This window comes from Physeter macrocephalus, chromosome 11, assembly GCF_002837175.3.
Source record: "Physeter macrocephalus isolate SW-GA chromosome 11, ASM283717v5, whole genome shotgun sequence".
NCBI classification, from domain to species: domain Eukaryota; kingdom Metazoa; phylum Chordata; class Mammalia; order Artiodactyla; family Physeteridae; genus Physeter; species Physeter macrocephalus.
This window is the reverse complement of record NC_041224.1, coordinates 52,538,917-52,555,709: the sequence shown is the minus strand read 5'-3', so window position 1 is coordinate 52,555,709 and position 16,793 is coordinate 52,538,917. Positions and strand designations below refer to the sequence as shown.

The 16,793-nt window shown below is 40.3% G+C and overlaps 1 protein-coding gene across 5 annotated transcripts in view; it reads right to left on the bottom strand.

The window, feature by feature from the left end:
• Positions 1 to 16,793, bottom strand: part of FAM81A (family with sequence similarity 81 member A) — a 127,059-nt gene that overhangs the window by 38,820 nt on the left and 71,446 nt on the right. For 3 of the 5 annotated variants that reach the window (XM_055088000.1, XM_055088001.1, XM_055088002.1), the window contains exons 2-3: positions 14,475 to 14,542; positions 12,629 to 12,902 (exon numbers count right to left, since the gene is read on the bottom strand). In XM_055088000.1, coding sequence (XP_054943975.1) covers positions 12,629 to 12,902; positions 14,475 to 14,521 — 321 coding nt within the window. In that variant the 5' untranslated portion in view covers positions 14,522 to 14,542. Of the gene's footprint in view, positions 1 to 12,628; positions 12,903 to 14,445; positions 14,543 to 16,793 lie in introns of all 5 variants that reach the window. The other 2 variants (XM_007128514.4, XM_055088003.1) reach the window with 1 other exon arrangement.

Here is a 16,793-nt window from a genome sequence, read left to right as displayed (position 1 = left end):
CGTGGAGCAACTGGGCCCGTGCGCCACAACTACTGAGCCTGTGCTCTAGAGCCCGCGAGCCACAACTACTGAGCCCGTGTGCCACAACTACTGAAGCCCGCATGCCTAGAGCCCATGCTCCGCAACAAGAGAAGCCACCGCAATGAGAAGCCCGCACACCACAATGAAGAGTAGCCCCTGCTCACCGCAACTAGAGAAAGCCTGCATGCAGCAACAAAGACCCAACACAGCCAAAAATAAATAAATAAAATAATTAAAAAAAAAAATTTAGACAAAAAAACTTTTAAAACCATACCATTTCCATGTATTAAAGAAGGAAATACTTTAAATTTATAATATTAAAATGCATATCAAAAATTGAAAATGCAGTTGGCCCTTCACAATACAACTTTTCCAGAGTATGAGCCTTCAAAATATATTCATAATGTTCATAACCTTTGACCCTGTAACTCTAGTTCTTGAAATTAGTTGTAAAGCAAATAAGATGAATGACAAAAATGAATGCACAAAGATGTCTTCATAGTGTGATGCATGTACCAAGTATTTTACAAGGTATCTGCATGGTACATTATTATGCACCAGTAAGAGGTTCATGGCGAGCTTTTAAAAACAAGAGAAAATGTGTACAATTTAATAGTAAGCAAAAAGAAAGCGTATAAAATAAATACACAGCATGATTCCAGCTCTGTATAAGGTACATAAAAAATAATACTAGAATATTAATGACTTGCTTATCTCTAGGGTTAGATTATGGTTGATTCCTCTTTTTTGTATTTTCCACAATGGGCTTACACTACTTTTAAAACCAGAAAAAAAAAGTGTGCATATGTAAGTGTGTTTTAATGCTTAGAAATAAGAAAAGCCCATTTATCTTTCAGAATTCTTATGCAGATTAAAAAGATATTATATTAGAAATGCTGGGCTTCCTTGGTGGCGCAGTGGTTGAGAGTCCGCCTGCCGATGCAGGGGATGCAGGTTCATGCCCCGGTCCGGGAAGATCCCACATGCGGCGGAGCGGCTGGGCCCATGAGCCATGGCCGCTGAGCCTGCGCGTCCGGAGCCTGTGCTCCTCAACGGGAGAGGCCACAACAGTGAGAGGCCACAACAGTGAGAGGCCCGCGTACCGCAAAAAAAAAAAAAAAAAAAAAAAAAAAAAAAAAAGAAATGCTTTCTTTGAGTAATACAGAAAAGAATTGCATCTGAACTTAACACAATATTCACATTACTGAAAAGTTATGTGAAAAGAGAAGGCATTAGAAAGGTTACTATTTTTCTTTTAATCTGAACATGTCACTTTATTTTATTTACTTATTTTTTAACATATTTATTGGAGTACAATTGCTTTACAATGGTGTGTTAATTTCTGCTTTATAACAAAGTGAATCAGCTATACATATACATATAGCACAGGGAGATGAGAGAGGTTACTATTTAAAGGAATTCTATGATGAAGCCTTAGAAAAACAATCCCTCTGTAAAGCCAGAAACATTTCCTAATTTGTCATTTGGGGACGATATATCATCATGATATGTTTACTTTAAAAAGGTTACAACCCGAAGTATATCATCAACTCTCCATTATTACCAATTCAATTCAAGAAACCCTTTTCTGTAGGCCTACTATGTGCTGTGCACCAGGCCTGCCTTCAGAAAGCTCAGCTGCAGCAGGTAACACTACAGGGTGGAAAGTGCGTGGCCTAGACCCACATGAGCAGAGAGAAGAGGCCGGCCCCCTTGAAAAAGTGATGTCCCGGGTCTTCATTTATTTTTTCTAACATAGGGCCTATCTTTAAGGAAGATTTCTTCCCAGAAGCAGTAGGAAATGGCACCACTGTGTGAACCTCATAGCATTCTATCATGCCGTTTATGCAAAGGTGATGAGGATCCACACCCGGGGACCTCACCACCCAGACAGGCTAGGGGTGCCTAGGGATGACCAAGAAGAAACAGCCCTCCATGCTTCTCCTTCTTCAACTCTTTCTGGATTTGTGAGGATTTGAAAATGAAAGTGTGACTCCAATATCACATGGAGAAGGGCCCAATTACAGTAGGGCAGGGTCTTATAAGACAGTATCTTCTTACACAGATTTTTAATCTTCACACTAGGACTTAAAACGCCCCAGAGTTCCAGCCTTATATATCAACTGCCTTCTTGGCATTTCCACCTGGATATTCAATGGGTCCCTAACACTTGCCAAGTCCTAAACAGAAGTCTCTCTAACGCCAACATGCAGGAAGTCCTATCAGCTTGACCTCCAAGACAGATCCAGAATCCATCCACCTCTCCCCATCTCCACCATGACTCCCTAATCCAAGCTCTCTGGACACCCCCAGCCTGTCTCCCTGCCTCTGTTCTTGCTTCCCTACATTTCCTTCTCCAGGCAGCAGCCAGAGTGATCTTTCTGAAACACAAATCAGTCCATAAGCAACACGAGGGCAAGGGTTTTTAATCTGTTTTAGTCACTAGTGTATCCTCAGCAACAAGCATATGAATGAATTCTCTAAATTCTTTTGCTTAAAATTAAATAATGGCTTCCCATCACCACCCGCCCCCCACCCCCCAATGACACTACAGTCCCATTGGTCCTCTTTCCGTTCCTCCAACATGCCGAGCTTCTTCTGCCTTATGGCCTTGGAACCTGCCATGCCTTTTCTCTGGTATGTTCTCTTCTCTGTGTGTCTCCTGCCCCGACACCACCACCTCGGCTTGGCTGGTCCTTCTGTCACCCCAGTCACAGTTCACATGTCACCTCAGACCCCCATCACCCTTCCTAAAACAGCCCCACAATCACTCTCCATCATATTATCTCATCAGAGCCCTGGACTTAGGCTGAAATTACCTTGGCTATTTAGGGTTTACTCCTAAAAGCCCCACCAGAATGTACAGCAGGCCTAAAAGCAGGGGCCTGGCATGCCTGGGTTGCTACTTTAGCCCCAGTGCCTCTAAATAAGGCCTGGCTCCCAGCAGGTAGCTGAGTAATTTGTCAATTATTTTAGCTCCATGTTCCAGGATTTGATCATCTACACTGAAGGCTCAGAGACTCTTATCTAGCTGGTGCCTGAAGCTGCTCAGGCCGTCAAAGATGGAGTCAGACAAGCTAAAATGTATTAGAGACAGGGCAGACACCTAAACACCAACTTGTTAATTTACTTTGGAAACTTCTATCAAATATTCAGAACTAAACAAATATTCAAACTCCATTCACTACCTTCTCCCCTAGAGTCAAGCCACATGACAAGCCAAGTCTAGCGGGTAGAGTTTAAAAAAAAAAAAAAGAATTTGGATCATTATCCATAGTTAATTATATGTCAGCTTAACTGGGCCATGGGATCCCCAGACAGCTGGATAAACATTATTTCTGGGTGTGTCTGTGAGGGTGTTTCCAGAAGAGATTAGCATTTGAATTGGTGAACTTAGTAAAGCAAAAGGCCCTCCCCAATGTGGGGAGGCATCATCCAATACACTGAGTGTCATAATAGAAAAAAAAAAAAAAAGGAGAAGGAAGATGGAATTTGCTTCCTGCCTGACTACGCTGGGACACTGATCTTCTCCTGCCCTCAGCACTCCTGGGTCTCGGGTCTTCAGACCTGGAGTGGAATCTACACTATTGGTTCTCTGGCTCTCAGGCCTTGGAATTACACCACCGGCTTTCCTGTTCTCCAGCTTGCAGATGGCAGATGGTGGAACTCCTCAGTCTCCATAATCATGTGAGCCAATACCTTATAGTAAATATATCCTATTTATTGGTTCTATTTCTTTGGCAGTCTCGGACTAACACACATGATAATCATCAAATTCCCTCTGCGAATATACCTGTTCCAGTGGGACAAGATCATGCAGCTGCAAGCTGAAATTCCTTTTTTAGGTAACTATATGAGGTCCAATAGCTAAGATTCTCTCCTCGTTGACAGTGCTAGATTCACACTGAACCAAGTTCCCGTCTGTCCGTCCAACTATACGTTAACATCATTGTCCACACCTCTGCTGTGACTTGCCAATAAGGCCCAACTCTGCACATATCACTTGAGTTCAGCAAACTCTTCAACAGCCCATTTGCAAATTATTAAGCTAGAAAATTATGTGTAATCTAGTCAATTAGATGAGGGTTTGATACATTTTTCCCATTTCCCACATAAGTCAAAGCCAACACCCCAAGCCAGCCGGACATCATGAAGCCTGAGCACATGGAAACCAAGAGTAGGTCTGCAGATTCTAATCAGCTGGGTAGCAGACCCTGGCCAAAGACATGCTGAAAGCCCCAAGGGGACATGGGGGTCCCAACCACATCCCTAAGCCATCAAACTGGCATGAAAGGGAAAGCTTACCCCACAAAAGGGCCATGGACTGCTTACCAGGATTTGGTTCCCAGGGACTGATATGAGCTTAAATCAAAGGCAGTATGCATAATCCAAACATGTATAATTCATAGTTGACTACATTACCTCTTTTGAATTTATAATGATGATTATAATTTGTAGAAAGTTTCTGAGGAATAAATAATTGATAACATACTCCACATAGCAAGGCAAACTGCCAATGGAGACAATGAGTCAGGATGTACTAAAACAATAGATTCTTTCATTCAACCTTTATCAAGCACCTACTAGACACTAGCCCACAGAGTCATCTGTTTTGACATTGAAATCTGCTGACAGAATACGGGCAATAACTACAGGATTCTCGAAGAACCAAGGACCCCAGAGCCTTTGATCATGAAAGATTTCCTGAGCTCCTACAATGTGCTAGACACTGTACTGTGTAGGTGCTAAAAATGGAAAAATTAAGACTCAGTTCTAGTTCTTGAGGATCACATAGGCTAGTGGTTTGACAATGTATTTTACTTTTCTTCCTGTATATAACTGCGTACAGAGACACATGATAACCATAAAGACTTACTGAGGCAAATTTACCAAGATATAGTGTTAACATATCTCAATTCGACTAGCTCTATCAGGAGCCTGGACTGAGCTGTACATGTCAAGAATGGTTTCAGCTTTAGTTTTATAATACAAAATCACCTGCAGGGACAGATTTTTACAAAACAAATACCCAATAAAATTTTACTGAGCGAACTGGAAAACCAGTGTAAACCAGTAATGAAAATAACCTAAAAACCAGGCAATTTACAGAAGAAATTCATTAAGAATCTATAGACAGGGCTTCCCTGGTGGCGCAGTGGTTGAAAGTCCGCCTGCCGATGCAGGGGACACGGGTTCGTGCCCCGGTCCGGGAAGATTCCGCATGCCGTGGAGCGGCTGGGCCCGTGAGCCATGGCCGCTGAGCCTGTGCATCCGGAGCCTGTGCTCCACAGCGGGAGAGGCCACAACAGTGAGAGGCCCGCGTACCACAAAAAAAAAAAAAAAAAAAGAATCTATAGATAAAAAATACACCTTTCATATCATTTAAATACAATCTGAGTATCTTCACATCTCTTTGCTTTAAATATGCATATTGCCTTTGCATAACATCCACCCTCCTAATTTTATATTGCTTATATATAAAGACTTCCTTTTAGTACTTTTAATCTACACCATGATTTCATTTTAACAGAGTTTGGCTACAATGTGACAATTCTGATGTCTCATTAAGCATCCTAATTTTGGTTATGTTTGGGTAAACATGCTTAGACTCACAATATATATAAAACTATGTAATTAGTGTTTCATATAAAAGTCTATTAAATTTCCAAACTTTCTTCTGTTACTTTATAATGATATATAATTATTACCAGTTACAAAAAAGTAAATGCTCATATATGCAAAGTAAATTTTTTTCCAGAATTAGATTTTACTCAGACTTCCCTCTCTACAATGGAAATCATCTATTCATTTGCAAACTGCACACTCCAAAAATATATGTAAATGGAAGAGCGCTGTCTGGTTAAGGGAAGAATAATCATTACATAAAATGTGTTTCAGATGGAAAAACTCACTGCATTGTAAATTATTTAAAAATCGTCTTAAATACACATTACAGAAAAATCATGTTAAAAAAAAACACATCTTAAAGAAAAATAATTAGCAAAAGCCTAAATGATTAATGACTTTGGATTCCTAGGTATGTTTGCTATTAACTGTAATTATCTAAGCAGTTCAATGAACTCACACCAAAGGAATGAGGGGGCAGGGGAGAACTCAGCGAGAACTAAAGCTTTAATTACCTAGTTTCATGAAGAAATTCTTCCTGAGGGAGTAGAAATACTCAGAAAGCAAAGAATGACTGAATAGCACTGCCCGTCACATTTGAGAGTTGGTTACCTAAGATGGGGGTTCTAGAGGAGCTTCCAAGAGGCAAAGTAGAAAAGTGAAAGGAGCTTATCTTTGGAGTTTAACAGTCTGGGTTTAGCCTTGGCACTGCCAGTTACTGGCCTTGAGATCTCAGAGAAGTCTCTTCACTTCCCTGGGCCTAGGATGTCTCACATGAAAAGGACACAGTTTGCACAAATGACCTCAGAGTCTCTTCCAGTTCTTTTTGCTACCATAAGATCGGCAATGGGCTTCAGTCTGAAATAGGCATTTATTCACTTAATAAGCATTCATGGCATTTTGCTCCAAACATTGTGCTGGACAATGTGAAGATGAGTAAGACAAAGTTCCTTTTTTTTTTTTTAAAAATCTTTTTTAGAGTATAATTGCTTTACAATGTTGTGTTAGTTTCTGCTGTATAACGAAGTGTATCAGCTATATGTATACATATATCCCCACATCCCCTCCCTCTTGCGTCTCCCTCCCACCCTCCCTATCCCACCCTTTTCTTTTTTGAAGGGCTCCCATTCTATCAGGGGATACGGACTTGCAAAGAAACAATGTCAGTCCTATTCAGTAAATACTACGGTAACAGTATCAAGGGCTGGGTGCCCAGGATACATGAAGGGAAAAAGAAATGGGGCCAGGGAGGGAACTGGTAGTGAGGGCTTCCTTGAATGAAGGAACTTTTCAACAGCACTGAGGGCTCAGCTGAGGTTGGAAATTATATATTTTAAATGGTTCTGATGGTTGGATTAGTACAAAGGGAAAGTTATTCCCCAGATCCCACAGCTGCAGCTAAAGCACTATCACCTCTTACGGGGACAGAAAAAATTCAGTCCAGAGCTTTCTAAGGGTAGAGTTACACTCTCTGCTTTTACCTGAGGACAGTAATGTGGAATAGACTGTCTCCAGTCTCTGGTCTGTCCGCCACCCATATAAACAAAGAGAACCCAGCAGAGTACCCATAGAGAAATGGGGAGGTCACACTACCTTCTAACATGAAACATAGGGGTGTTTGCATTTTTTTGTGACACATTTCTTGCCACTGGTGGTGGGAACAGGAATCTGAGAATCATTATTTATCCCCAATCACTTTGATTTTATCTATCGCCCTCTCTAGATTTGAGTGAAGCAGGGCTATCAGCCCCCTAATATATCTCTCTTTTCAAAATTGAAATGTTTAAGTTGGGGTTTTTTAATTTTGTGAAGGTGTCAACTTGGGGTTGCCAAGTTATTCAGCCTCTGGGATAAAACTGCTTTAGCACTCAAATATAAAACTGGAAAGATCATTCTAAATTTAGACATCACCTTCCAAAAACAAGTAAATTATCTACAGCAATCTCTTAAGTGTTCTATGCCCCTTGGATACCATTAGAGTTCTTTGGCTGCCGGCAACTGAATCTGACTCTGGCTAACTTAGTTGGAAAATCTGGAATTTATTGGAAGGATATACGGGAGAAGTGCACACAATCAACAGGGTAGCTGGGGATCCAGACTGAGAAAAAGACATGAAAGGTATTTCTGGGACTTCCCTGGTGGTCCAGTGGTTAAGACTTTGCCTTCCAATGCAGGGGGTATAGGTTTGATCCCTGGTTGGGGAGCTAAGATCCCACATGCCTCATGGCCAAAAAACCAAAACATAAAATAGAAGTAATACTGTAACAAATTCAATAAAGACTTTGAAATTGGTCCACATCAAAAAAAAAAAAAAGAAAAGAAAAGAAAAGGTATTTCCTAGGGTCCAGACAGCAGGAACCACTGCCCAGCATCCTACAGGTACAGCTGCAGGGATGGCACTCCTGTCATTGGAACACTCTGCACAGATTTCAAGCTCCAAAGGGAAATAAAATTGCCATGACCCAAAGAAATTGGAATGGATGCCATCAATCACCAAAGCAACAAAGATCCACGACATCCCCTTATAACAAACACATGGTCCTTTTCTTTAAACATCAAAAGAAGGATAGACCAGAAATTTTAGAACCCTGAAGACAAATGTACTTCAATTAGAGTATAACTCTGAGTAAATCTCCGTCCTTAGTAGAGTGTATGCGGTAATCTGAAAGGACAGTGAAAATTGTTAATCATGTGGTACACTAGGACCTCACTTAGGTATAAGCTGAGTGAGAATCATCAAAAAAGGAAATCAACTATGCAAACAGTAGCCATAAAAGAGCCAGAATAGCTATATTAATATCAGACAAAATAGACTTTAAGACAAGAAATATTGCTAGAGATAAAGAGAGACATCTTATAATGACAGAAGAATCACTACCTCAGGAAAATATACACATTATAAATGTATACACACGTAACAACAAAGCCCCAAAATACATGAAGTGAAACTGACAGAACTGAAAGGAGCAATAGATAATTCAACAATAAAAACTGGACATTTCAATAACTGAAAGAGTCTCAATAAATTTAAAGAGATTAAAAATATACAAAGTATGCTCTCTGCCCACGTGAAATTAGAGATTCACAACAGAAATAAATTTGGGGAAACCCCAAACATTTGGAAATTAAATAACACACTTCTAAGTAACACATGCGCCAAAAAAAGAAATCACAAGGGAAACTTTAATATTTTGAACTGAATGAAAACAAAAACACAACATACCAAAACTCATGGAAGCAGCCAAAGCAGTGCTTAGAGGACACATTATGGCTTTAGACACCATTATCAGAAAAGAAGAAAGATCTCAAACCAATTCCCTAAGTTTCCACGTTAAGAAACTAGAAAAACAAAAACAAACTAAACTAAAGCAAGCAGAGAAAAAGGAAACAATATAGAGTTGAAAGCAATGAAATATAAAACAAAAAAGCAAATAGGAAAAGATAATAAAACCAAGAATTGATTCTTTGAAACAATCAAAGACTCAATATTAAGATAGAAATTCTCCCCAAATTGATCTCATTCAAAGCAGTCTCTGTCAAAATCTCAACAGGCTTTTTATAGAAACTGACGAGCTAATCTAAAATCTATATGAAAATGCAAAGGACCTAGAATAGCTGAAACAATTTTGAAAAAAAGAGCAAAGTTGGAGGACTTACACTACATGATTTCAAAATGATTTGAAATAATGATTTCTCTAAAGCTAGAAATTAAGGCAATGTGGTATTAGCATAGGAAAGCCATAAAGATCAAAGGAATTCAGAAATTAACCCTTAAATTTTATGATCCATTCTTTTTTAACAAAGGGACAAATGGGAAAATGATAAATTTTTTTCATATGATATTCAAGGAAAATCTAACTTAGATCTTTTTTTTTTTTGCTCTACGCGGGCCTCTCACAGTTGTGGCCTCTCCCGCTGCGGAGCACAGGCTCCGAACGCGCAGGCTCAGCGGCCATGGCTCACGGGCCCAGCCGCTCCGTGGCATGTGGGATCTTCCTGGACCGGGGCACGAACCTGTGTCCCCTGCATCGGCAGGCGGACTCTCAAGCAATGCGCCACCAGGGAAGCCGATAACTTAGATCTTTAATCTCACTTCATACATGAAAATTAACTCAAAATGGGTCATAGACCTAAAGGTAAAAACGAAAATTAACTTTTGAAGTAAACAGAGCAGAAAAGTCTTGTGACCTTGGGTTAAGCAAACAGTTCTTAAGACACAACACCAAAAATATAAACCATAGAAAAACCTGATAAGCTGGACTTCATTAAAATTTGTAAAATTTGTGCTTCAAAAGACACCATTGGAAGAATGAAAATACAAGCCATAGAATGGGAGAAAATATTTTGAAAATCACATATCTGATACGGGACCTGTATTTAGACTATATAAAGAAAATTTACAACTCAATAACAAGACAAATAACCTAATTTAAAAATGGATTCTGGGACTTCCCTGGTGGCACAGCAGTTAAGAATCTGCCTGCTAATGCAGGGGACACAGGTTCGACCCCTGGTCCGGGAAGATCCCACATGCCGCGGAGCAACTAAGCCCGTGCACCACAACTACTGAGCCTGTGCTCTAGAGCCCGTGAGCCACAACTACTGAGCCCACATGCCACAACTACTGAAGCCCGTGCACCTAGAGCCCATGCTCCGCAACAAGAGAAGCCACTGTAATGAGAAGCCTGCGCACCGCAATGAAGAGTAGCCCCCTCTCGCTGCAACCAGAGAAAGTCTGCGCACAGCAATGAAGACCCAACACAGCCAAAACTAAATAAATTTATAAAAAATAAATAAATTTTTTAAAAAATGGATTCTGACACATGCTACAACATGGATAAATCTTGAAAACATTATGCTAAGTGAAATGACCCAGACTCAAAAGGGCAAATATTGTGTGATTGCACTTATGTGATATACCTAGAATAGGGAAATTCATAGAGACAGAAAGTAGAACAGAGGTCACCTGGGGTTGAGGTGAGAGTGGAATGGAGAATTATTGTTTAGTGGGAACAGAGTTTCTGTTTGGGATAATCAAAAAGTTTTGAAAACCGATAGTGGTGATGGTTGCATACAACACTGTGAATGTAATTAATGTCAATGAACTGCACACTTTAAAATGGTTAAAGTGATAAATATCTTACACACAATAAAAAAATAATTTTTAAAAATGGGCAGAAGACTCGAGTAGACACTTCACCAAAGAAGACACACAAATGACCGATAAGGACATGAAAAAGTGCTCAACATCATTAGTCATTAGGGAAATGCAAATTAATAGTGCAATGAAATACCACTACACATCCACTATAATGACTGTAATCAAAAAGATAGATAATAGCAAGTGTTGGTGAGGATGTGGAGAAACTGGAACCCTCACACATTGCTAGTAGGATTGTAAAATGGTACAGCCACTTTGGAAAACTGTTTGGCTATGTTTTAAAAGTTAAACACAAGCTTACTGCAAGACTCAGCAAGTCCACGCCTAGCAGTTACCCAAGAGAAATGAAAATATATCTCCACACCGAGACATGTACACATGTTCACAGCAGCTTTATTCACAATAGCTAAAAACTGGAAACAACTCAAATGTCCATCAACTAATAAATGGATAAAAGGAATGCTGCATATCCATACAATAGGATACTACTGGGACATAAATATAAATGAAATATTGATACATGCCAAAACATGGCTGAACCTCAAAAAGATTATGCTAAGTGAAAGAAGCCGGATACAAAAGACTTCAGATTGTAAGATTCCATTTATACAAAATGTTCAGAAAAGACAAATTATTTATAGAGGCAGAAAGCAGATTAGTGGTTGCCTGGGTCTGCGGCTGAAAGAGGGATTATCGGCAAACAGGCTTATATAACTTTGCGGAGTGACTGAAAGGTTTTACAACTGAACTGTGTCGATGGTTGCACGATTCTATTAATTTGCTACAAATCACTGAATTGTACACTTACAACGGGTGGATTTTTGTGGCTTTTAAGTTATACCTCAATAAAGCTGTTAAAATAAATAAATACAAATCTGACATTGAAAAAAATATGAAAAAAATATGAAATCTTGATTTCAGGAAGCATAATTGAAAAAAAATGAGTCTTGATTTCAGTAAGCATAACTAAAATACAATATCCAGGGAATTCCCTGGTGGTCCAGTGGTTAGGACTCCACGCTTTCACTGCTGAGGGAGCGGGTTCAATCCCTGGATGGGGAACTAACATCCCACAAGCTGCGTGGCACAGCCAAAAAAAAAAAAAAAAAAAAATACAATCTCCATGATGTGAAATAAAGATTTTCCTTAATCTAGCCATCTATCTTTCATTCATACATTTTCAAACTACACATGTAGGATACTGACATTATTCAGTGACGTTAGCCCAGGCCCTAAATGATCTTAAGCTTTTCTGAATTAAATTCTGTGGTCCCTGTGACTGCTCAATAAAAAGCAGTACATTTACAAACTCTAAAAATAGACAATATTGGATTTTTATTGGGTTCATTTTAGAGAAAAATAAAGCAATAAAAGGGAGTCTGAGAAGCAATTCACATCCCTAGACGGTCTGAGTAATAAACTGTATTATATATAATCATTATGACCTAGAAACATTTAATCTGAAGCAGCAAAGGCTGACCTAGTAATTGATTTAACAGCTGTCTTCAGCTACACGAAGGGTATTACCCAGAAACTATTTGACTGGTTCTCCTCTTTTTCCCTTGAGAGCCAAACAAAACAAAAGTGATTTAGTAATCAGCAAGGTACACTGAGATTAAACACAAATAACACTGACAGTAACTGCTATCAAACACTGGAATACATTTAATATATTTGTTCAAGCTGCTTCCTTGGCAATCCTTAAGACTAGACAAGACAGACAGCTTTGGTCTGAACACAGTACTGCTTGGGAGGGAGGCATTAGACATGGAATAGGTCTGTGGAAAGGAACGCAGCCCACCTGACTTCCACACGCCTTACCTCGATATCCCGATTCAGTTGCTTCACTATGGCAGTTATGTTTCTGATGTGCTCCTCCAAGAAAAGCCTGGCCAAGCGGTCGCCTCCCCCTTTGTTTTGCATTTTCTGCAAGCTGTTGACGATGTCGTCTTTGATCCGGAAGGCATGCTCCACGAGGGCGGCTGTGGTTTTCTCGTGGCAGAGGATCCTGTCTTCCAGTTGCTCCACTAGGCTTACAGATGAGTAGGGTGCCATGGTCAGGGACTGGCTGTGTCGGGGCATCGTTCTAACTCGCCTACAGAAGGGAGCCCCACGTTACTAGGGTTGTCAATTGGGAAAAAGTCATTTTTAAAGCCAGATTCAAGACTTCCCAGAAAAGGAGAGGCAAATTATCTATCCCTACAAGCTAAATGGGATTTGAGGCAGGGTTTCTACCCCCAGAGAGTTTTCTTGGTGAGCCAGGCAGCAACTTTAAACAATGGTCCCCAGAGAGTTAAGTGCGCTGGTAGCAGGCTCCATGACCTCCCATAGCAAGAGGCTGGAGGATCAAAGCTTATTAACAAAATTACTGGACCTGGCCTTCTCCTCCCTCCCTCTAAAGCAGTGGCTACAAACTCAAATGCCTACAAGGGTCAGGCAGGGGACATAAATGAGTGAAGCACACCACAGAGAATACACTAGGGAGTGGTGGGGACTTTGGAGAACTGACAGGGCATTCCTCAACTAAAGAGAGCCACAATTCTGCTCCACCCATGAGTGACCATCTGGGAATGCAGATCCATTTTTCCAGATCATGTGATATTTCAAGAAGAGGCAGGAAATCTAGGCTTGTATGTTAAGTCACCTGATTTTTTAAAATGTTAACAATTCATTTAAAAAGTATTTAAGATGATCCAGGCCAAACAATGTACTTCTATGAGCCAATTCTGGCCTATGGACACCCCACTTCTGATTTAAAAGGGTTAACAGGGACTTTCCTGGTGGCGCAGTGGTTAAGATTCCACCTGCCAATGCAGGGAACACGAGTTCGAGCCCTGGTCCGGGAAGATCCCACATACCACGGAGCAACTAAGCCCGTGTCCCACAACTACTGAGCCTGCACTCTAAAGCCCACGAGCCACAACTACTGAGCCTGAGTGCCACAGCTATTGAAGCCCGCGTGCCCAGAGCCTGTGCTCCACAAAAGAGAAGCCACCGCAATGAGAAGCCCACACACTGCAATGAAGAGTGGCCCCCGCTCGCCGCAACTAGAGAAAGCCTGTGTGCAGCAACAAAGATCCAACACAGCCAAAAATAAATAAATAAATAAATTTATTTTTTAAAAAAATAATAAAAATAAAAATAAATAAAAGGGTTAGCAGGGGGACTTCCCTGGTGGCGCAGTGGTTAAGACTCTGTGCTCCCAATGCAGGGGGCCCAAGTTCAATCCCTGGTCAGGGAACTCAATCCCACACGCATGCTGCAACTAAGTTCGCGTGCCACAACTAAGGAGCCCACCTGCCGCAACTAAGACCCAGCGCAACCAAACAAATAAATATTTTTTAAATAAATAAATAAAAGGGTTAGCAGGGGTATCAGCCCCCAAACCTCCAGAGGTACATTTCACTGTTGACCAGAAGTGCAACTGTACTGAATGGCTACTGTGAAATCTCCACCTGTCAGGGTCACTGAATAGTCCACAGTATCCTACAAGTCAGACGCCAGAGAGGGGACACAAGAGTACTACTCTTGCCCTCGGAAAAAGTCATTGTTGGATAATGTAACAGCCACAAGGCTTCTTTTATAATAATCACACCCACTAGCAGCCCTCATGGAATTGGTGGAAAGAAAAAGTATACCTTAGATGCATATTTTCCATATATTATACCTTTCCTCGGTGACAAGAGAAGGAAATACAGTGCTCCGTTGGGCCATTTTCTTTTTAATAATTCACATCTGTTGAAAAAATAAGCATTAAATTATTTAACAGTTTATATCTAGAACTTAAAGGACCTCTAAAGCTTATTATTAATTTACTAAAGGGATCAAAAATTATGCTGCCATGCTGATCAATTATATTATTAAATACCTTATATCTTATATACAATAGAAACAGAAGATGTCTCTAAATAAGGAGAAAAGAATCAAACATCAAAATGCTTCTGCTAGATAGATCAACAAGGACTGTCAAATGGAGTTTCCTTAAGTTTTCTCACCCCATATCTACATCTCAAGCTTGAGAAACCACTTTTAAAGAAACAACATAGTTTCTTCAATAGGCTTAGTCAGTTCTGTACTTCTCCACAGGAATGTACAGGAAACTACGTCAGGAAATTTGATCTCAGCAAATTTAGTAAATTCCGTAGCAAATTAAGAGCATTATTTAAAAATTAATCTTAATAAAACAATGCATGATCGATGAGATCTGATTTGGGGGAACTTATCTATCCACTAAGAGAATGAGAATGATACTCTTCATTAAAACCTTAAAACTGAAAGCAATTATACTCCAAGAAAGACGTTAAAAAAATAAAAAATAAAAAAATAAAACCTTGAAACTGTATTATAAGATATAATCATTCATATTACATCAGGCATATATAAGGAAGAGTTGATGATCACAATGCAGTAGAAATCTGAACAAAATTGGATGGTTTTAAAAATATCTCATTACTGGAGATTGGTTCAAGATGGCGGAGTAGAAGGACGTGCGCTCACTCCCTCTTGCGAGAGCACCGGAATCACAACTAACTGCTGAACAATCATCGACAGGAAGACTGGAACTCACCAAAAAAGATACCCCACATCCAAAGACAAAGGAGAAGCCACAATGAGATGGTAGGAGGGGCGCAATCACAATAAAATCAAATCCCATAACCGCTGGGTGGGTGACTCACAAACTGGAGAACACTTATACCACAGAAGTCCACCAACTGGAGTGAAGGTTCTGAGCCCCACCTAAGGCTTCCCAAACTGGGGGTCCGGCAACGGGAGGAGGAATTAACAGAGAATCTGACTTTGAAGGCTACTGGGATTTGATTGCAGGACTTCGACAGGACAGGGGGAAACAGACTCCACTCTTGAAGGTCACACACGAAGTAGCGTGCGCAACAGGACCCAGGGGGAAGGAGCAGTGACCCCATAGGAGACTGAACCAGACCTACCTGCTAGTGTTGGAGGGTCTCCTGCAGAGGCGGGGGGCGGCTGTGGCTCACCGCTAGACAACATGAAGAGGCAGAGGGCTATGTACCAGATAAAGGAACAAGATAAAACCCCAGAAAAACAACTAAATGAAGTGGAGATAGGCAACCTTCCAGAAAAAGAATTCAGAATAATGACAGTGAAGATGATCCAGGACCTCGGAAAAAGAATGGAGGCAAAGATCGAGAAGATGCAAGAAATGTTTAACAAAGACCGAGAAGAATTAAAGAACAAACAAACAGAGATGAACAATACAATAACTGAAATGAAAAACACAGTAGAAGGAATCAACAGCAGAATAACTGAGGCAGAAGAACAGATAAGTGACCTGGAAGACAGGATGACAGAATTCATTGCTGCAGAACATAATAAGAAAAAAGAATGAAAAGAAATGAAGACACCAACATTCGTATTATAGGGGTGCCAGAAGGAGAAGAGAGAGAGAAAGGACCTGAGAAAATATCTGGAGATTATAGTCGAAAACTTCCCTAACATGGGAAAGGAAATAGCCACCCAAGTCCAGGAAGCACAGAAAGTCCCAGGCAGGAAAAACCCAAGGAGAAACCCGCCGAGACACATAGTAATCAAACTGACAAAAACTAAAGACAAAGAAAAATTATTAAAAGCAACAAGGGAAGAATGACAAATAACATTTAAGGGAACTCCGATAAGGTTAACAGCTGGTTTCTCAGCAGAAACTCTATAAGCCAGAAGGGAGTGGCACGATATACTTAAAGTGATGAAAGGGAAGAACCTATAACCAAGATTACTCTAACCGGCAAGGATGTCAATCAGATTCAGCAGAGAAATCAAAAGCTTTACAAACAAGCAAAAGCTAAGAGAATTCAGTAACACCAAACCAGCTCTACAACAAATGCTAAAGGAACTTCTCTAAGGGGGAAACACAAGAGGAGAGACGGACCTACAAAAACAAACAAAAACAGTTAAGAAAATGGTAATAGGAACATACATATTGATAATTACCTTAAATGTGAATGGATTAAAT